At 35.9% G+C, this 22,831-nt stretch overlaps 1 protein-coding gene across 3 annotated transcripts in view; it reads right to left on the bottom strand.

Annotated features, from left to right (window-relative positions):
- Positions 1–3,931: 3,931 nt before the first annotated feature.
- The window catches only part of LOC145680581 (uncharacterized), a 55,915-nt gene continuing 37,015 nt past the window's right edge, over positions 3,932–22,831 (bottom strand). For 2 of the 3 annotated variants that reach the window (XM_081751229.1, XM_081751230.1), the window contains exons 10-13: positions 22,674–22,735; positions 20,802–20,861; positions 14,449–14,697; positions 3,932–5,561 (exon numbers count right to left, since the gene is read on the bottom strand). In XM_081751229.1, coding sequence (XP_081607355.1) covers positions 4,783–5,561; positions 14,449–14,697; positions 20,802–20,861; positions 22,674–22,735 — 1,150 coding nt within the window. In that variant the 3' untranslated portion in view covers positions 3,932–4,782. The remainder of the gene's footprint in view (positions 5,562–14,448; positions 14,698–20,801; positions 20,862–22,673; positions 22,736–22,831) is intronic. The other variant, XM_081751231.1, reaches the window with a different exon arrangement.

The following is a 22,831-nucleotide window of genomic DNA, read 5'->3' as shown; positions in this document are numbered from 1 at the left end:
TGTATACGAAATCTGAAATTAAAATTATTTGTGCCGTATTCTGTGCAAATGAGGTAGTAATGAGGTTGCTTTTTCACATTCTATGCCCTTAAAATTAATTAGCAGATGGTTTAGTTTTCAATTCACAATACAAGCAGCTTAGTATTAAATCTTTAGATACTATTCCTTTATGTGGATGAGCTGTATTTAGTATTCTAATACTATACTTTCAAAATAAACTTTTAACAGTCTAAGCCAAGTAAACAATAGTTTTTGGATTATAAAAACTTTTTTCGCAACCACGTGCCCATTGATTACATTACAGAAGATAGTTTCCCATCAGATGTAAAATTCAGACATCCAGTCCTTTTATGACAATGATAGAGAAAACTTTTCTGGTTTAGTACGCTCAGAATTTCACACTTCCAGACAGTGGGCCCTTGGTCAATGTCATGTGGCAACATTAGTAACTTCTTTTTACCTGATCACCCGAACGAAGGTCCACCTGCAATTGCACGAATAATTATTTTGTTTTTTATCTAACCTTTAATACCATAAAGTGTGTCCGACGTACAAAAGTTGGTTTTTTGGAAGCTGTATTTTCTTCTAGGTATCTATTCGCTAGTATACTACCAAGGCAACTTCATGCTGGCTGCTGCTGAATACGGCAATAAAATTTTTAGTACGCTGTCGCAACATGTCCAATGGACACATTTAAAATATATTGAATTATGGCATTATCAAATTTCCATACTTACTAATCAAATTGTTTGATCATTCCCTCTTTTTCTTGCATTTATTCATTCTCTCCGATATTGATCATTTAGTAAAATATCTGCTGAATACTTGTTTTCTTCACAGAAGCAGCCGGCAATATTATGCACTTCTATTCGTTTATTATTATGCTACTGTGTTGATGGAAGTCCCAGATGTATTTGTATACTTATGCGTAAATATGGCGAAACGAAAACTGAATGCTGGAGATGAACCAATATTGCTGATAAATTATATTCAGATTATAGTATAAATTTAGACGACGAATTAGTCTGATGAAGCAGTTGACTCGAATGAGGCGGATCACGAGTACTGAAGTGAGCACAAAGGTCAAGAAAGTACTTTAGCACAATATGTAAATAATATACCCACTGATGGAAGACGCACGTTTCAGCTACCACCAAAATAACACGAAATATTGTAGAGCAAGTTGCAAGAAAGTCGTTCTTCCTGCTGTGAAATACAAGACCCTTTAGATGCTCTTCACTTATCCTCTAGTCTTGGCACTAAGCAGTTTTTTTTTTTTTTTTTTAACTTGCTTGAAATATGACAATTGTTGATACCATCTAATGAACAAGATTAGTAATAAACACAGGTCGGAGGTACACAAACGTTACAAAGCAGTTTCTACTATGAAAGCCTCAGAATAGAAGCAAAAAAACAGAGGTGCACATATGTGTACCTATCGACTGAAGAGGATATTCTTTGAGGAAGGTGTTATAATTGTTACGCAGAAATGCAGAAACTAATCGGGTCTATAGCAAAAGTGGAAGGGAAATGTGATATTTCGAAGTTCTAGCATTTATTTATTTATTATTTTACTGTCATCTAAAACAGAAAAACAAAAACGGAACTTCTCTATGGAATAAGAAGTATGGTCCACCTTTATTTCGCGGCACACTGAGCTACAATAAATTTATTGATGTCATCAGGTTTGAAGAAGTTACTACTGTAGATCAGAAAGGAAGAACAAATTTGCTTCGATTACACACATTTTTAGAAAGATTTGCAAAAACCTAACGAAATAGTATATTGCCGGAAATTGTTTAGCAGTGGACGAACAATTATCTTTGGAGGTCGTCCTTTTAAGCAATACATGCCGTCAAAACCGGATAAAATATTAAGATCTGATGGATATGTGACTCCCAAATCCATTATCCTTCGAAAGAAATACCCTACTTAGGCAGAGGAAGGATAGTAGCAAATAACCTAGCTGCACTAACGATGCAGTAGTTAAAGGAAGCCAGGTTATTATAATGGAACAAAAAGGGCATTGATTCTTTAGATCAATTAGTGCACTGCTACTTACGCAAAAGAAAAACAATAGCCTTTCGCATATATTTTTTATGAATCTTGGATGTATCAGTTACGGCCTATGCTGTGTAACTGAATATCAATCCTCAGTGGAACATGAAAAACTAAATTGTGGCGCACCGGTTTTTCGTTGAGTTGGTGGAAGACCGTTCTCCCTCAAATCCATCGAAGAAAGACATTAAGACTACAGAGCCCATTCTAACTGCAATTGATGTATATATATATATATATATATATATATATATATATATATATATATATATATATATATATATATATATATATATATATATATAAAATCTGCAATCCAGTCAGGTATGTCAACCACAGTTGTCGATACAAAAATCTATGCCCAAGAAATTGTTACATGTGAACCTGATGAAGTGCAAAATCCAGAGTCAGGTATGTGATATTTGCGTAAGAAATGTCTGAAAGACACAAGAATGCTCCATGTGGAACTCAAAGAAAATTTAAGACACATCTCATGTCATGATATACCAGAACATATCTATGAAGGGAACATTTAGTTAGTACAAGGGTACAGAAACTGATTATTTTTGCCTTTTATGTGAATTTATATATTAAATATGTGTATGTACAGCATTCTAATGAACAAATAAACGAAAACTTTTTACAAATGAAATGTCAAAATTCGTTGTGTTCACCGGACACCTTACTGTTTGGTTTGTTTTCTCCGAAGAAAATCTCGTAAGACGCGAACCTACCAAATAAAAATCTTGAACGCTATGTTCAGCGCTTTGTTATTTAAAGAAAACTATATTCAGGTAAAGGTAGTTAAGAACGGATGGAAGGAAATGAGAAAATGTCGAAAACACCGTGTGGACAAGATGTTTTTGATCTTGGGTCGAACCAGAGACTCTTCACACTAGGGATAAGCTTTCACTAAACCAGACTTGTTTGTTGAGATATTTAATGGTCTTTGTTGGGCCCGGACTTAAGGCGAGGCTTGAAGGGACTTCAGCCCTGGGCCTCCACAATGAAGAATAGCTGTGGAAAGGAGTTCCAGTTTGCCATCGGCTGGTTTGATAACTGCAACCTTTTCTATTTCGTTTATGGTAGTAAGGCTGCAATGTGTGCGCGCTGCTTTTTCTCTACCTGAGTTCAAAGTGGATTTGTCTGCTGTGCAACGAAAAGGGATGGAGGGGGAGCAAGAAGAGCTATTGCTGATAGTACTCTGCTTCTAAGGTAAGTAGATTAAAGGGAAAACTGATGTTACTTTCTTATTACGTTGTTCTTGTATTAACACTACTCACTAATCCACGGGAACTCCCTAGAAAGAGCTACTTTATACCATACAGGTTTTCTTTCTGTAGCGCGTGTATTTATATATATGTATATAAAAAAATTTAAGTACGAAATCTTTATTACAGAAACTAATTTGTTTGGCACATTATCTAGACACTAGATTTAAACCAAAATATTAAATGTTTTAGTTCCTTCCTTCCGTCCCTTACTCAGATCCTTTGTTGGAAATTTGTGTATTTCCCTTTACTATTACAAAAAATCCATCGAAAGCACGATTGCCAGGATAGACTTAATCGAGCTTAATTTTGTCTTTCTGCTCATTTTTATTGTGTAATATTTTTTGGGAACATTATACAGGGAATGCTTTCTATCATCTCCACCTTCTAATCACTGAACTTTTTAGCCAAAGGCAGAAAGAAAATAGATAATTAAAGTAGCGCTGCACAATTTTAGTGGATGTGACTTATGGCAATGTTTTCAAATTATATACCCACTGTTTTAGCAACACTACTACATCAAATGTTGCATTGATAGCTGCTAGAAGTCACCTGCGTAAAATGATCTTTATTTTTGTATTTCGCAATTTAATGAAATAATGTTTACAATGTCATCGTTTTATTATTAAAAAAGATACAAGTCATTCTTTACTTAAATCATTTTGTATACATTAATTTTACAATAATACTGTTACGTGACTTGGTAACACAGATACGAAAACAAAAACAACTGATAAATAACGATTTTGTATCAACAGCAGTGCAGGCCTCACTCAAACAGCGTTCAGGTGATCAATTCTCCTCCTGTTTTTTGTGCCACCCTATGATAAATTAGAACAAAAAAAAAAAATCAAACCAATTAATAATTTTGATAGAAATCAGCCAAATAGAAAGAAAAAAAAGAAACACTGCTGTCAGGAAGAGTGCAACAAAAAAAAAAATGAAACTGCTGTCAGGAAGAGTGTAAGAAAAGAACACTGCTGTCAGAAAAGTGCAGAATACAAGTGGCAAATGATATCCAAACGTTCATTGTGTGTGTTTATATGTATCATCATCACAAACATCAGTCTAGAAAAATTTAAACACCTATCACAGTATCGTATTTTTCACGACTGAGAAACTAAAGTTGAGAAAAATTCAGAACCATACTAAATCCGAATGTGATTTTAAATTATTTTTTATGCATATACATTTAAAGTAATTCCTGAAATTACTATTACGCAATCCCTACTTTCCCCGAAACATGCATATTTTTCTTTTAATAAACAAAACCAATCCTATCGATATTGTAACTGAATTACAGGAACGCACTTCTGGTATCCAATACCAAAGATACAACGAAAAGATTTGGTTTATCTTTTACATTATATGAAAAAAATGCAATTTTAAAATGCTTCAATAAAGTTTGCTGAAAAAAAATTCAGGATAAAGGACAAGGTGATATTTGTACCTATTAGTTCTTAGCAGCCAACTGGTTGAAAGGAAAAGGTGGTGGTATTGATGCCTGGAACTGCGTGAAAGTGAAGTTGGCTCCTGGATTTTGGTAGTTGGTTGTACTTGCTTTGCTGCACGTGTAATTAGTGGAAACTACGTTATAAGTGGGTTGAGATTGAGTCTCGGGTGCAGGAGGTGGAGGTGGTGGTGGAATGCATGCTGCTTGGAAATACTTTACAGCCTCTGATGGAACTGGGATTGAGTATCCCATGTTCTCTGTGGATTGAGAATACGAATGTGTGTTCCTGTTATTCATGTTTTGACCGTGACTACCATTGTTGTAATCTTGGTTGTTGAAACTCCTGTCACTGTTAGGCGCTGACACCTGAAGCGAGGCTCCTTGTGGTCTCTGACCTCCAAGTCCTCCTCTTCTGGCCCCACCATGGTAATTGGAATCATTCCTACCGTTCACCTCTGACTTGCCTCCTCTGCGCTCCTGGCGTCGGTCCTTGCCTTGATCCCAGCTCCTGTCCTTGTCATGGTTCCAGCTCTTATCCTTATTTTGGCCCCAACTCTTCTCCTTGTTTTGACCCCAACTCTTCTCCTTGCCTTGATCCCAACTCTTCTCCTTACCCTGATCCCAACTCTTTTCCTTGCCTTGATCCCAACTTTTCTCCTTGTTCTGATCCCAACTTTTCTCTTTGCCTTGATCCCAGCTTCGGCCACTGCTTCTATCATTCTGGAATTTACGCCCTCCGCGACTGCTTCCGTTTATAGAACTTACCCACTGTTTACTTTCTAGATAAAGAAAGAAAAAGAAGAACCATTAAAAACTGCAAATTAGGAGAACTCATTAAAACACTGCATTCATTTATTTACATTAAAGGCATTAACCACATGCAAGATAGCTAACAGTGACCGTAGCCTAGCAACACTGGAAAGGTAGAGACTTTCTGTATCTGCTGAAATCTGTTTCATGAAGTTGGTATTTGGGCACGCCAGGTGAAAGTTGTACAAAACGCGCATCGAAATGGAACTATCTATAAACTACATAGTTTTCTTACAAATTTGGTCAATTTTTTACACAAATAATACGGGCAGTATATGGTAATACAGCATTATCAAGAACCCAGCGTATCAATTACTTCAGGCTGCAGCCATAAGACCTGTAGGAACGACGTGTCTGACGGTTGTTCTCTTCTAATTTGAAGTTTATGCTTAAAACCTAATAATAAAAAAAGTAGGTAGACATTTTGAAACCCGGCGGTTTGGTTGCAGTGTTGCCATCTCTTATCTCGCATTTTACCTTCTTATCGCATATTACAGAATGAAATTTTCTTATGTTCATGAATCTCTTCAAATCTGGAATTACCGCTTTAAAACCAATAAAAGTAACCATGAGTAAACATTGTGAGAAAGCATTGAGTGTGTTTGCAGTGTTGCCATCTCTCATATCACGTTTTTACTCATCAGATTCTGCCGGGAAAGTGTCCTTTGTTTTGTACCTTACTGTACTCTTCTGATCTGAAGTTTGTCTCAAAACTAATGAAAAAAATGAGAGTAAACATTTGCGGAACATAATTTGTTTGCGGGGTTACAGTCTCTCATCTCGCAGTTTCTACTTGTCGGATGCTGCACGAAAAATATTTTGTGCATTGCTGCCGTTAAGTAGCGTAATTTCTTTGTGAAACTATTAACTGTTTTGAGAAACTACTTTCTAACATGTCCTTAGAAGATTGAGCGGTTGAAAAGTATATGCTGAACAAGGATAAGATTTATTACAAAGATGAAAATAATTATTTATGCTCACTTAAATCTTTCGTTTATTGTATTTGTTCACAAAATCTGAATTCTACACTAGGAAAAATTTGGCACTGTCACATTTTACACTATTGAAGACTGGAAAACAAATGTAACAATTCTGACATTTACATGTAATTTAAATTAAGAAATCAAGCTAATAATAATGACCAATGTAATAGTAATCTCTACGCTATATTAAATTTATAACAAATTAAATTGTAGAGACTCTTTATGTGGGATTTGAGAAACTTCAGAAAACAAAAGTGTAAAGTGTAGTGGTAAAAGTGTCTGAATTGTAATGACGCTTACAGAATCTACCCAAAGAAATAATATAAATGTAACACCTAACAATCTGTTCCAGATAGAGAATAGAAAAAAAAAATCACGAAGAAAGAGTAATATTATACTTCGTGATACTTGTGTGTAACACATCAGCTTAGAAATCCTACACGTATTACTACATATTACAAAATCTACACAGTGGTGGGAAAATTACTATTAATATTTCATTTTAGCCGATAGATACTAATATGGAAGGCTACTTATTTTCGCAGGAAGAGACACTTGCAGTAGGATACACAGGATGTTGACAATTTCTGGTATCAATACCTTCCTGTATTGCACTGTTTACAACCACACGTTGTCAAATCGTCAGAGGTTTGAATCGGGAGAGAGTTCAATTTATAAATTCCATCCGAAATCTTCCGGATTCAATCGTACAATTGATCATATAGCGGATACACACGTACACATTTGGTAAAAAGAACGCTTGATGTAGCCATGCAATGTAGATTAAATACGTGGTTGTGTCAACAGATTTGAGTGTCTTATGGTTTGATATGCGTGGACACGTAATTCATTACAAGATTTACACACTGTGTCTAGTTTCATTACTTGGACCAAGTACTCCGCCGCGAGCTTAAATCCTCGTCTGTTAGAGGTATATGGGAACCAACATCTCAAAAATCTCTCAGGATGAACCCTCAGAGCTGTTGCTTTTGTTCCTTCCTTACTAGTCTCATTACAACCTGTTAGTTTGTATCGCAAGGATGACATCGCATAATTCGCCACGAAGTCCCCAGGGTATGGATGGGAATAATTGGACAAGTCATTCTTGGAACATTCGATGGAAAAGAAGCAGTTGAACAAGGACATCAGTATCATTTGACATTACTATAATGCGCTGTAAACCAGTTTTCATAATGTGTAGTATATATGGATTTATTCGTAAACCTGTCTCTTCGATGGAGTTTGTCAAAGTCTTCGATTGAAGTCTGTAGAGTAGTAGTGCTTGGAAGTACTAATGCAGGAGTTGGGCAATCTTTGCCAACTAAGTCACTGAGTATTACATTGTGAGGTGAATGTGACGTGTGAATGTTAAGGTATTCCATTAGTGCATTGTGTAGCATTACTTTTATTATCTGATGAGATGATGTCCAAAACCTTGACATCTGCACTGGCAGTTTAAAGTCTGAGGTGAGCGCAGTAAGTGGCAGCGGACCCATAGACCCTCTTCTTTCCCTCTGCATATTTTATGGAATGAACTAGGTAGCTATCAAATATATAATCTTCACGTTGACGTACATTTCTTACATGATTTATGAGAACTGCAAAAATGTCTGAAAATGTCTGAAGAGATCATGTTTGCGTTCGTCGTACCTCACATAACATCTATCACAATCAGGGTCGGATTAAGGGAGAGGCTTAGGGGGGGCTATAATCCCGGGCCTCCACGTGAACAGGGTCCTCCATTGATCAAAATCTCTACTGGCTATCTAAAGAGAATCATGAAGATACAATAATCATAAAATACGACCGAAGATATGAAACCTATTCCCTTAACTTTCCTACTGTTCTTTCACAGAAATGTATGAGGTGAAGTCAGCAGGAACCACACGTTTTCTAGCCCTGGCCTCCAGATGGGTCGATCCAGCCCTGACCACAACAGCAGCGGAAGTAGATGAAGAAAGTACTTGACGTGTCTCAATCTCCGGAAGCATCTTCCGTAATTCGATCAGAGCACATTTCACAGGCTTAGTAGTCATACCGCTACTGTTGAGGATAGTGTAGAATGTCAAGTCATATGAAAAAATATTTTCTATTGACAGACCTCTCTTTAGCAATGGAAATCGATTGTTCTAGGCGAGTTACTTCCCTAACAATGTTCTTTCATTGCTGAACTACTGTTGTAGGTATAACCCGAGTTTTTGAAAGTATTGGAAGCTTCTGCTCATGTATCATAGCTGGGTGTGGCTTCCTTCTAGTGATGAATCTTTCTTCCCTGAATTTTAAGTACTCTGCGTTTGCATCAGTGACCTAATTGAGTAGTTTCTGCGCGCATCCCTCCGACTAGCGTTCATTAGTCAAGTCATTGTTTCTGAACTATCACTGTATGGATATGACGTTGTATATACGTTCAACATTTTCCCCAAACTTCCTTGCATGGGAACCACGTAAATCGTTCTGTAATTGAAGTTCATAATATTCATTCGATACTCCGAGCATTTCCTTGGACGTGTTGGTAATAGCAAGAATTTCATGATAAATCCCCACTCAGCTGCATAACCCTTCATTGTTTGTCCAACTATGCCTCCTAGAGATTTCTGGGATCTGTTTATTGTTTTATTGTACATTTACAATACAGCCCTTATACATATGAACAGCCATCTACAAAACAAAGAAAACTCTCGCGGCAACATCTGATGACTAAACAAAGTAACATGAAAGATGGCAACACTGAAAAACTACTGTTATCTCAAAAAATTAATCCATAATAATCTCATTAGTTTCGAAGCACGAATTCCAGTTCAGAAGATCGTGTCTATGCGCAAAACAATGAACTTTCATTCTGCAACATCCAAGAAGAAATGCGAGATAAGAGGTGCCAACCCTGCAAACAAACCGTCTGTTTCCCAAATGCTTACTAATGAGTTTTCAATAGTTTTGACGCACAAACTGCAATTCAGAAGAGAACAGTTTTGAAGCACAAACTGCAATTCAGAAGAGAACAGTCAGTACAAAACCAGGAAAATTCTTTTGGGCAGTATGAGTTAAAAGCGTGATGTAAGAGATGGGAACTCTGCATAGAAACTAACAGTTTTCTCAAAACTATTTATCCATGGTCATATTAGTTTTAAAGTACGAATTCCAGATCAGGAGAGAAAGAATCAATGTGCAAAGCAAGCAAATTTTATTCTACAGCATCCGGTAAGTAAAAATGTGAGATGAGGGTTGGTAATCCCGAAAACAAACCATGGGTTTTCCAAATGTTTACTCTCGATTTTTTCATTAGTTTTGAAGCCTGAGCTTTAGGTCAGAACGGTAAAGTACAAAACAAGGAACATTTTCCCGGCAACATCTGATGAGTAAAAACGTGATATGAGAGATAGCAACACTACAAACATATTCTCTGCTTTCTCAAAATGTTTATCCATGATTATTTTATTGGTTTTGAAGCGCGAATTCCAGATTAGAAGAGAATATTCATGTACACTCAGCCAAAATGATTATCGCATAATTGTAACTGTCTTCTTGTAAGAATATAATTTGATAATGATTTTGCATGGTACTTTTAATACTGATATATGTATAATCCGGAAATGTATATTTGTGGTAAATTTCATAGGAAAAGAAATACAAAAATTCGAACGAGTAAAAGAAAATTTTGCTAAATGAACAAAAAGTTATCTTCGTTTTATTGTTCTTATCTATTGCTCTTTTGACATGAAATAATTATATATATATATATATATATATATATATATATATATATATATACACGTCATGCCGATTATACACATACTAACATTACCGGGCGAATTCGTTATCAGATTATATTCCTACAACAACATTTATAGACATGCGACAATTTTGGACATGAGTATACATAGCAAGGAAATTTCATTGTATAATATCGGAAAATGAGGAGATGGCAACACTGCAACCAAACAGCCAAGTTAAAAAATGCCCCCCTACGATTTTTTGATTAGTTTTTAAGCATAAACTTCAAATTATAAGAGAACAGCCGTCAGACACGCCGTTCCAAAGGGTCTTATGACTGGAGCCTGTATTAAATGGTAACTGTTTCAAAAGTGGACGAGAAAGAGTTATGATTCAAGGTCAGGACGCATTTCAACGTCATGGGATGGCATAGGCTACAGCAGGGTCGAGAGCAATATCTTCCTAAGCATTCTGTGAGTGCTAAATCACGCACAATATTTTCCATACTTATCGACTGCTGATTTTTTCCAAGTTCAAGACTGCCAGGAAAGAGCATTGTTTTGCGAACACTTACTATCAATGACTATCAATAGAGTTTCGATGACCTATATAACTACTGGATGAAGTATTTTGCCTCTGGTGATAATTTAAGAAATTAATTTGAATGTAAATACTTTAAAAAAAAAAAAGTTCTTTATGTGCGCACCTAGTAAATTTCTTGTGTAATTCTTAGACTTATTAACGTGAATTTAGTTTGATGTTATACTTCAAAGTCATATTGCTATATTGGTATTTTAATAATTACTTAAAAAGTCAATCTTGAAAAGGGGCATTTCAAAAAAAAAAAAAAAAAAAAAAATACTGTGTCCAGCGCATGCGGCTAGCATGTTTTCGAAACTCAGCCCTAGTCAGAAGGCATTGTAAGCGGGTTACGTTTGGCAACATCGCACGGAAACTAATGTTGAATTGCATTCTAACCCGCTCCTACTACTGCTATTGCTGTGGATCTATATAGTACAAGGGCAAACTTATTTTAATGAAAGAAGTTTAATGAAAATTTTAAAAAATAATCCTTAAATCACTTTTTGAATATTAATCTTATTTTAACGAAAGAAGTGTTACAAAAATTTTTAAAAATAATAAAAACTTTCCTTAGGCAGGGTTTGAACCCAGGCCAACAACCATTTTCCTTACCAGTATGTTGCGCTAACTCACTCGGCTACGAGGGCCGACAGCATCTGGCGTTAACTTTATGCTATATGTAGGTGATGTGATGTCATGTGATGTCACCAACAGGATCGCGATACGTCATTTATTTTTCCTACATTGTTGCCAAGCGTAACCCGTTCACAATGCCTTATGGCTGGAGTTCAGTGTATTTCGAAAATACGCATGCAGCCAACGTGCCATGTACGTATTTTTAATTCCAACGTTGTATATCAGTAACAAAGCTGCCCAACGGGTTGAACACATGTTTATTATCCTAGTCTGAAAGTATCAATCTTATGTCCTATTTTCCTTATTTAATGGTTGGTTTATATCTTTCAAATTAAACAAAATTTTTAGTTTTATATTCTAAATACAAAGAATTTGATGGCTTCACGTTAATAATGTTGAAGTAATTGGTGTAATGACAATATAGATAGAAACTAGAGTATCAAGCTAAATGTACGAATGTTATCTTAGTCTAGGATAACTCCATATGGAATAGGATGGGAATCCGCATCCACATGCAACATAGATGAAGATTGAAGCGTGCTACTACCAATATTTTGATTTCTTTCTTTCGTTGAAAGGAGCATGCAACATCCAGTTCCCTTTCAAAAATTCTATCTTAAATGGAATTGCAACAAAGAGGCTTTTTTTCTTAATGACAATTTTAGACGCCAGTTCGTAAGTAGAGGTTGCCATTTCATTGATCAGATTATACTGCCATGTCAATAATGTGATATGCTTTAAGTCAGAAGGCATTTACAATTACGTTCTTGCTTCCAGTATTTTCGTGGTAACGTTAAGACCGTCTTTTCAGCTGATTCAGTATGACATTAGCACTCCTCAGACTGCTTATTAGTGACAGTCGCAGTACCAAAGTGAGTCCATCGCGCATCGAAGACAATCATCCTTAACTTCGGTTAAATGTTGAGAATAATCCTTACGTTTCCGTCCACAACTGCGTTTCTTTCTTAAAAGATTAGCACAATTTTACCTTCGCCGTGCTGTTTCTGAGCCACTTGTCATATTCTATAGTCAAACGTGTTCATTCATAATAATATGCAACTTGATAACAATATGCTTCAGCTTCTGGCCTTCTTTCAACTGCAATAATTTTTATACATTTATGCCGTTCAGATGTTAATTGCTTGAACCTGGGAAAACTCCATTGATCAATATTTTCCACTTTGTATACAGCATGAGGATAACACTAGTACTCAACGACTCAATTTCAAATACCGATCAGTGGTAGAGCGTTCACCTCTGGTGCATGGGGTCCTGAGTTCGATCCCAGCCCGCGCCAAGTAAACTGTGGTGGACAAACACCGTGTGCGTGGGTTTTCTTGGAGTTCTCAAGTTTCCTCACACTTTGTCCATTCCACTATTTCATTCATTTCTCAAAGTCTCCTTTAGCCTAGCTGGCATACCCGTGGGACGTAAAACAGATTTTATTTCAGTTTCACATACAGAGTCGCCGGGATCTGTTTTTACTGTCTGATGAACACGGATGTGACGAATTTTGCACGAAATTTCAGAGGACAGAACAACTTTCCCTTTCCACACCCACGTGGCGGGTCCTGCCTTACAACTTCGCAACATTTTTGAAGACAAAATCAGCAATCCACTTGGGGCACTGTCTCAGTTGTTTGACTAGCATATCAATTTATAAATAAGGATACTACTTACAACTTTTTACTTATGCCTCATTAATCTTCGAATCTTTTTTAAATTTATACTATATTTCGCACAGAGGAAGTAGTTCTTTTAGTTACATAGCCCTTGTTTTCAGTTTTCGCCATAAGAAAAAAGCCATCCTTATTTAAGGAACCAACACAGGATCACAAATTTAGTATTTACATTATTTCAAAAAGTGTGATCTGACCACATCTCCTTCACTAAGTTGAACTGTAAACAATTCAATAATTATTTTGCAGCATCACAAACAAAAAAGGAGAATCTTAATTTGAATAGAAGAAATTACAAAACCTTGTATACAGTCGTGTTCGATCACACAAGACAATTATGGAAAATAGTGTTTATATCTTTAGTAGCACCAAAATTAAAAGGCAAGAGTGGAATTCCACACAAAATGTGAACTCAAACAAGTAGTTCTTTCATAAAACAGTGAGGGAAATGTTTAAATTAGTGACGATAAGTGAAAATAAGTCAAGTTACGGAACACTGCAAAATTGTATTTTATAGGAAAGCTAAAACTACTACAATTGGGAGATGTAAAGATGATCTGATGGCGCAGCAAAAACTCTTGCCGAAGATACCTGTGCAAATGGAAATATCCAATTAAATGAACAAAACCGAAGAACACGGCTGGCACGTTTCTTTAAGTTCTTTATGGAGTTGATATACAACCTAGAAATTTCTTGTTTTCATCTTTGGAGTGAGTTCCTTTTGACGAAGGATCATAACTAATTTCTTAAATATTTAGGACATGAAACTAGAAGTTCACTGAATTTTGTACTTTTTATATGCTTCTAAATCTTGTTGGAAATATCTTAACGTTACAACAATGTGTGCTCCAGATAAGAATACGGAATAGATTTTCAATGGTTCGCGGAAAGTGACCAACTGTATGAGAAATGAAATCATCATTTCTCCAGATATCAAACTCAGGCCGTATGAACCAAATTTCGTATTTACGGAACTAAGTTGAGCACACAATGCATTACAAATACTTTGTTTTTACCGAAACTAGAGATTTTTTCGACTCCAGAAAACTATAAATGCTTCATTCTATTGTTTCATACGCGATTAATTCACTCACCACACGCAAACATAAGCACATGGAAGATAATAGAAGTTTTAATGATTCTAAGTTGTGTGCCACTGAACCCGTAACGCTAGGTGATTTCCAGGAAGACAGAAGTCATATTAGATAAGTGTAAATTACAACAGTACGATTACCAACCCATCCGATTTCAATTAAAATACTCACTTTTGTTGCCTCCAAATGACCTTGGAAGGTAAGACATCGCTGCGATTGAGCTGAGATCTGGATTGATAGCTTGATTGGCCTCCTTCAGAACAGCGATTAAATCACCTGCTTGCTTCGCATTATTCCGCGTGAAGAACGCATACGCTGTGCCTATTTGCTGGCTTCTTCCGGTTCTTCCTATTCGATGAATATAATCCTCCATTGACGATGGATAATCAAAATTAATTACGAACTTTACATCTTCCACATCTATAGATAAAAGAAAGTTACTATTTTAAAAAAAGGAAGGACTAACATTACATCACCATTCAAATTTATGCTATACTGCAAACAGATTCATTTATATTTAAACGTTCAAAGAACGGCTCAAGTGTGTTTTTCATATTCGTACCAAAATGATTAAAATACCAACGCAATATGTGCGTTCCATTAGATTATGACTTGAAATATATATATATATATCAGATTATCTCAAATTTACCAACATTTACAAGAGCTGAATTATTTTTATATCTTACGTAATTCATACCTATAGTAGTTTAGCATAAGAAAGCTGTTTACAATTATTAGTTATGGGCAAAATTTACTATTTCACATATAGTGAACACTGCTCGTGATTTATCATTAATTCTTCTCAACCGAATCTTTCACTTAATAGTCTATATTTGGTCTGTTACTACTTTTATTTTTATTTTTAATTTGTAAGTCAACCACCCTCCTTTGACAATTTTGAACAACCTCTCATTTCAAATCATACACAGTCACCTTGCGCGCTAATTCAGAAGGAAGTCTATAAAGAAAGCCTATGAAGCAACTTTTCGTAAGAATGCCCAAGGGTTATTATCCAAACTATGCATTGAGTTCTACTGTTTAGGCTTTTAAAAAAAACTCAATTTTCATAATCAAAACTGAACTTGAATGATACGAGGCAAGGCTTTTGAATAGTTTGAAAATGCTGAATATACAAAACTGATATTCCAATGATGTCATCCTATTATCACACTAAAAACCACGTTACTAAGGTGGTAGATTGATTATATCTTGCAGTAAAAACTCCATTAATTACAGCGACTGAACACGAAGATGCATATAATGCTAATTTCTTCCTATGTAATTTGACTATGAAAATTTAAAATCGAGTCTGTTGAATTACTTTTTGATCCCAACTTCGTAAATAATCAGAGAAACTTATCTTGATACATATGACAAGCTACGTCGAAATATCTATACAAATTGAGGGATAAAAATAACGGAAAATTAGAACACCAAATACCATTGTAGGACCCAATTCAACCTAACACCCAACGGGCAACATTTTATGGTATATTATACTGTTAATCTTATTAGTAAAAACTTTTACACTTTAATGCTAGTATTCGAATTGTAAATTTTAATAATAAATGGTTTCAATAGTACTTAATGTACCTACTGCTTGCTCAATTTATGAACACATCCACAATTAAGTTCTGTTCAGAACAGGAAAATTTGCTTCAAGTTGTTTTCAACGAAGCCGGAAAACTCTTAATCAACGAGCCGTGAATTCTAGATACTGATCTGGCTTATGTATGCAGTACAGCCATCACTCAAATGGTAATCTCCAGATTAACTTTTCATTCTTTCAATATTAAGGTCTTAATATGAAGGAGGGTGCTGAAGAGTTACCGGGTTTGCCCCTTCCTCCTGTCAACAAAAAAATCTTATATGTTCATATAAAAGCTTAGCATCTCAGTATACAATGATGAATTAGTCTCCCGAGATTATTTTATTATTTTATATACAGTATATAGTTTGAATTAATGATTATGGAAGCTGAAGCAAGTTTCACAGCTTTGGAGTGTCGGACCTCGTGAAGTGTTGTTCCTCCAGGGGAAAATTTGCAAAGAACATTCAAAATGATATGTCAAATATTTTGAGAGCAAGTTTTTCCTACAATATCATCAAAACCTGGGTAGTTTGTTTCAAGACTGGCCATTTCACTGTTGAAAATTAGCCCCTCAACCGATCCTGTAACTGAAGCTGCCCATTAACTGATCTGTTAGGCAAATAAATTGTAATAAAGAACAAAAGTAAAAAAAAGATAAGAACTCTCATGGGAGCGTGTTGGTTCGTTTTCTGGAATGTATGATCAAAAGAAGGAACATGCTGAAGCACCCAAAGCAGTTTTGATCCGTTTTAAGGCTAGTGCCCGCCGATTAGTGATATGATGAAATCTAACTCCATGTCTTATTTCTCAGATGAAGGATCAGTCAATGGAGTGGCGCCATTCCCGAGTATCCACGGCCGAAAGTTCCGCACCCAGGAATCAGCAAAATCGTCACATACGGTGTAGCTTCTATTTCATAAGTCAAAGAACTATATTTTGCAGATGGACTATCTCTGAACTCTATCACCGGCTAGTAGTATGCTAAACTACGGAGACAGCTAAACTGAACGCCCTTAGATTCCAATTGTCTGGAATCCCCAGCCCTTATTCGCCTAAACAGGCGCCGCCTGCTTATTTGTTCCCCAACTTGAAACGCTTTACTCATCATTTTGAAGACATTCTTGACGTCCAACATGCTGCGGAGACCTGATTTCAGACCTAACCAAGGAAATTTTATTAGAAATCCTGTAAGGGTTAGGTAAGATGCTACATCGCTGGACCAAATGCATCAGTCTCAAGGGGAATATGTTTAGTAATTTTATCTATCTAACTATTCTTTGTAGACAAAGCCAGAAACTTTTCAGCACTCTCTAGTAAATAAATTTTCATCCAATTAAAGAAAGTACCTACTTACCAAGATAATCTAAACTTACCATCTGTCAATAAGTTTAGATCTTCATCTTGTTGAACTGCATGTAGCTAAGGGATACTTCGGGTAAGCAACTGATTTTTGATTGTCACTACTGGGAGGCTTCATTGTACGCTACCTCCTGATCAGATTATAAACAATACCATAGTTAAGACTTCAAAATGATGTGGGAACATGCACACACACACACGCTATACACACACATCTCATCAATTATTCTGAGAAACGAATGCTACTGCTTTAACAATCTGCATTTTACCATTTACCGACACACGTAGTTTTCACTCGAGCTTCGACGTTTGGGATGCAAGAACTTGCTCATTAAAACAATTCCTAAGGATTTAACCAAATTAACTGCAGTGCTGGTATGAGTTTTAACTCTCAACACTAACTTATATTGGTGATAACAGTACTTCTATTAAATCATGACGTTCATGACTTCAAGAAAACTTTCTCTTTCGTATGCCTGCTTTCATGATTTAGGTAAATTATTAATTTTTCACGAAACTGATGGTTTTATTACTATTTTAATTTGAAGACAAAATCTACTTTTGTAAATACCATTTTGCAGATACTGAAAAATATTGACAGCTCGTTTCGAGGGTTACTTGAACCGCAATTTAATTAATTACATAATCTAGGGTAAGAACAATACCCACTTACCACAATTCACGGACATTTCGCAGACAATTCATGAATAAGACTTGACAAAATTCAGGAGAAAACAGACTGACGCAAAAGAAATTATTTTACACATTCACTAACAACAATGGACCCAAAGTAAAAATAAAACTGATTATCTATTAAGTTACTTTTCAATTCAAGTGTGCATAGTAGTGTAGTGCGAACATGTTCCACATGGAATTCAATTTCAGCAGCTTATTTCCAAAGTATCCCGCAACTACTAACAAACAGAAGTCACTGATTATTTCCTTCAGCTGACAATGTAACAATGATGTCAGACGAAAAATGCTCTCAGTTCAGTGCCTGCTTCCACGTTAAGTTGTGCTAATGCTTCAGGAACTTACATTCCTGAATTAGAGGCAATGCCAGATGTACAAGGCAAACACCAATGTATTATCTCGCATGTGCCTCTGAAAAAAAAGAAATACCAGACCGATTAAACATAAGTAATGATGCCAAGTTATTAAAAATTTTCAATGACAATATGCAATTAATGGAGAAGTCAACCTGAACATTATTTACTGCCATCCCCTTCACATGTTGTTAGTTATGATAATACAAGACAGCTTTAAAAGTTCTTTTGCTATCTTTTAACTATTCTTATATTACCCATAACTTAAAAAGTGTCGTGCATTAAAAATATTCAACAAGGAAAAGATACGAAACTCATCTGTAACAAAATGCATTAAACATTTATACACATTTAAATATTAAACAAACCATTACAGTTGAGTTTAGGACATACCTTGTCCTTTGTTGCATTAAGGAGCAATGAATACTTATCTTGCAATTACAATATCACACACACACCAATTTTCTTCCTGGAAATACTGTTAATTTGGCAATTATCTTCATACAATCTCTTGTTACAATTCTCATTTTAAGCAGTTTACCTCAAGAGAACGTAGCGAAATGTCAATTTCGCTATGAAATTCAAAGGTTTTATTATTTAAAAATCCGATAAAAATCAACAATTTTATTACCACAGCATATAGTATGGGAATTGGCGGAAACTTCATTAACGAAGAACTTCATAATTTATACCGTCTAGCAAATACTGTTAAGTGTCATTAACAGTGGATAGGTCATGTAGTCAGAATGGGCAAAAACTTTTCAAAATTTTTACTGGAAATTCAATCGGAAAAAGTCAATTTGGAAGACCTACGCGCAAATGGGAGGATAAGATGGATCTCGCAGAAATAGGAGTAGAAGCAGAAACTGGATCCAGCTGGCTACGGATAGAAGTTAATGGAGAGCTTTGAACCTCCAGGTTCCATAGGCTATCGAGTCAGCATATAGAATACCTGACTTATAGAAAATATACTTTGTAGAAAATATACTTTACAGAACCTGTGAACCGGATTAAACAGTATCAAACTGAAGGATTCCAACTGAAATACGATAGCCCTTAAAACCCCAGGAACTGACATTTCATAAGAATCATTGATACTAGCACATTTTCCAACATAATACAGTTACTGACTCAACCTTAAGTCCCCAATGTTTCTCGTATCTTTTTTTAAAAAATGGCTGAAAGGACTCCCGACAGGTAACAGACTGAATTGTCAATTTTCAATAGGATTCTTAACAGAATTCTTTCGATGACTATTTCCAACGTAACTGCTAACGTAGCCATGCCAACCACAATTGTCATTAGAAACTAACACCTATAAATTAAATACCTTTGAACATAAGGGGATTTTAAGTCAGATTCACACCTTTTCAATCGATCGAAATTCAGACTTCTTCCAAACTGGTTTACAAGACATTTTTTCTCCACGGACTCTCAGCTGTAAGTTTAGTTTGTGCGAAATAATTGTTAAAATGGAAGACCGATGCTAGTAGAGTTGCCTTGTTAAAAACGAGTTATCACCAGCACACTGACAAACTATACACCTGTGTATGGTTTTCCTAGAGTGACTAATGTACGGAAGCTGTTCAGAGCCAATAAACAGAACATCTCTTGATTCTTAAACAGAAGCAATTAAAAAAAAAAATACATATATATACACACACACAACTGCTTATGCAGTCAAGGCCCCGTTGATTTTAAACGTGCTTTTCTTTACAGAGCTTAACCATAGAACATGTGTGGTATTAATTGCAGGGCAGTTATATTTGACAACCTCTGAAGTTTGCTCTTGTGGGCATCACATTTAGTCTACGTACAGAAAGGAGAGCCACAATACAATTAAGACTACAAATTCACGAAGAATATCACTTACGAACCCCCACCCCCCACCCACCCACACACACACACACACACACACACACACACAGATAAACTGCCAAAATTTCTCCACAAAATATTTTCGAAGTTCCAAAATGCTTGAAGTATCACTTTTTGTGATACTACTGATGTTCCGAGACAGTTCTCAAAATCTGTGGGGAAAAGAGTATATATTCAAAACAATTAACTGTAAATTTTCCTACAGACTTTTGAGACTACAATATCAAAATAGTTACGCAAAGCAGATCAAATAGTTTCTATCTGCCAAATTATACTTAAGTTGCCTTAACCGCATCTATTTTTGAGTTATATCTTCTGTAGTGCAAAAGCGATATGAACGTCAGATGCATAGACAAAAATAAAATGAAATTTAACTAAATCTCCACGTCTGAGTGGATGATGGGGGATCTCTTGTAAACAAACCACTTTATTTAAAATTAATATTACGACACATTCTATTGAATGAATTATTGTATGAAAATCATGGTAAACAATCACCGTGCACAATGTGATATCAAAATAATTGCTCCTTTTCTGAAGAAAACGGGGTTGGACGTGAATAAGTAGGTGATTCTCCTAATATTCAACGAGGCATCAACCAGCCTGATACAAATTTAATACAAAAAATATGAAGTCAATTTACGTACCTAGTCCACGTGCTGCAACATCTGTTGCCACTAGAATGGAGGCAGATCCATTACGGAATTCTGTAATAAAGAAAAAATAGTACCTAAGAATTTTTTTCAGCTCCACATACGATGAAGAGTAAATGAGATGAAATATTTGGCAGAATGATTAAATGTATTAGTACTCAAATAATACAACCATACTTTCGCCAGATATCAGTTTTTCTCCCTCAAAGTATGCTAACCTTTCAGTCATAAGGCAACTATATAGCTGAGTTCGTATATATATATATATATATATATATATATATATATATTTTATTTTATGAAAATGAAACCTTGCAGCATTTTATCTTGGCAATTACATCATCCTTTCCTAGCCCTTTACCTACACCTAGTTTTGCAGCACCAGACAGAATACAAAATCTAAAGTACTTCTTTTAATCTTTCATTTCATTCTAATATTACAGTTACACAGGATGAAAAAAAAAAAAAAAAAAAAATATACACACTCCGAATTGTCAGAAAATTATTTTCTTCCAAGCTTCAAGGTTAAATTTCTAGGAAAAAGCTGTTTCCTCAAAACGTGATAGAATTAACGGTCTAGCTGCGCAACCCAGTTAGTGGCAAGAGTAACAACATGTTTATGCTTTGGAGAGCATAAGCAGGTACTCAAGTTCGGTAATGTGCTTCGGTTCAGACAGTGGATACGTGAGTAGGGGACTGATCCACCTGCAAGAGTCACAATTACACGTCTATGAGATGAATTCGAAATTCATCGAACATTGTGCGATGTGCAGAAAAGCTGATCAAGGCGATCTCGCACGGATACAAGTCCTGAATCCTCAGTTCTGGTGCTCGAACTGTTTCAGAGTTTACCGCAAAACTCTTCAAGGCAAGTCATGTGACCGGTCTAAGTGCTAGTAGTGTGCTATGCATACTGAAGAACGGTAAGCTGAGTGTGTAGACTGGTGCAACAGCTAAGTAAGGACGACTCATCGCAGGATATCAATTTTGTGAATGGATTCTGATGGTTATTTACATGTAAACCAGGATTTGTGAGTAGCATAGTTCGGCCGACTGCAGTACAATTCATACAATGGAAATATCAATAGATATAACTGTGTACAGGGTTGAAAATCCCCACATTACTGTTGAAAAGGATGTGAATTTGCCTGGTATAAATGTATGGTACTGTGTTTCCTAGAGAACTCAACTGGGTCTTTCGTACTGTAACTGGAGAAAAGTTAACAGTGTTTGCTGATTCCATTTTCCTCTGCCATTCGTGCAATGTATGTACGGCAATGACAGGTCTTACTATCAACAAGATGCCCCGCCGCACTATCAGAGATGTGCGAGCATGCTTGAGTAAATGTACCAGGCCAGTGGACAGGACTAGATCAATAAAGCTTCCTGCCACTCTCCAGACCTCACGCCGCTCGATTTTTTAAGGAGCACATTAAGATGGGATGTACAGTAGTAAACCACGTAACCTGGACGCACTTCGGGATGAGATTCAACCATGGTGCGAAGTACAGAAGCCGTCGTGACTCAGAAATGCATCGATATTGAACATTTTGAATATTTACTTTAACCACCATTTGGAACATCAGGTTTGAGCAGGAAGAACACTTATTTTTCAAGTTGGACTATAGCTTTACTTCTTCCGGAAATTTAACCTTGTAGATTAGAACAAATTTTCTATGACATTTTTTCTTTTTCCCCTCCACACCTAGTATTCAGCTAACGCAATTCTACACGAACTCAATGTTAAAAACAAACACACTCAAGGCAGTGGAACGTAGTATCAGGTTAGAATATATAGAAACTAAATCTATTAAGTTCTTTCCCCCGTTTCTAGGTTATTAACCTATAAACAAAATTAATACTCACCATTTAATACGTAATCTCTTTCGTGCTGAGATTTGTTGCCATGGATACTCAACGCTGGCCATCTAGAATAAATTGAAAAATATCAGCGTTTACTGCTACACAAACTTTTCAATTATATTAAGATCACAACCTTCCACAGCCTTCACATTTATATCAGA

The sequence above is a fragment of the Thermobia domestica genome, chromosome 3 (genome assembly GCF_964235325.1).
Source record: "Thermobia domestica chromosome 3, izTheDome1.hap1.1, whole genome shotgun sequence".
NCBI lineage: Eukaryota > Metazoa > Arthropoda > Insecta > Zygentoma > Lepismatidae > Thermobia > Thermobia domestica.
The sequence above is the reverse complement of the archived record's forward strand: the minus strand, read 5'-3'. Positions and strand labels throughout refer to the sequence as shown.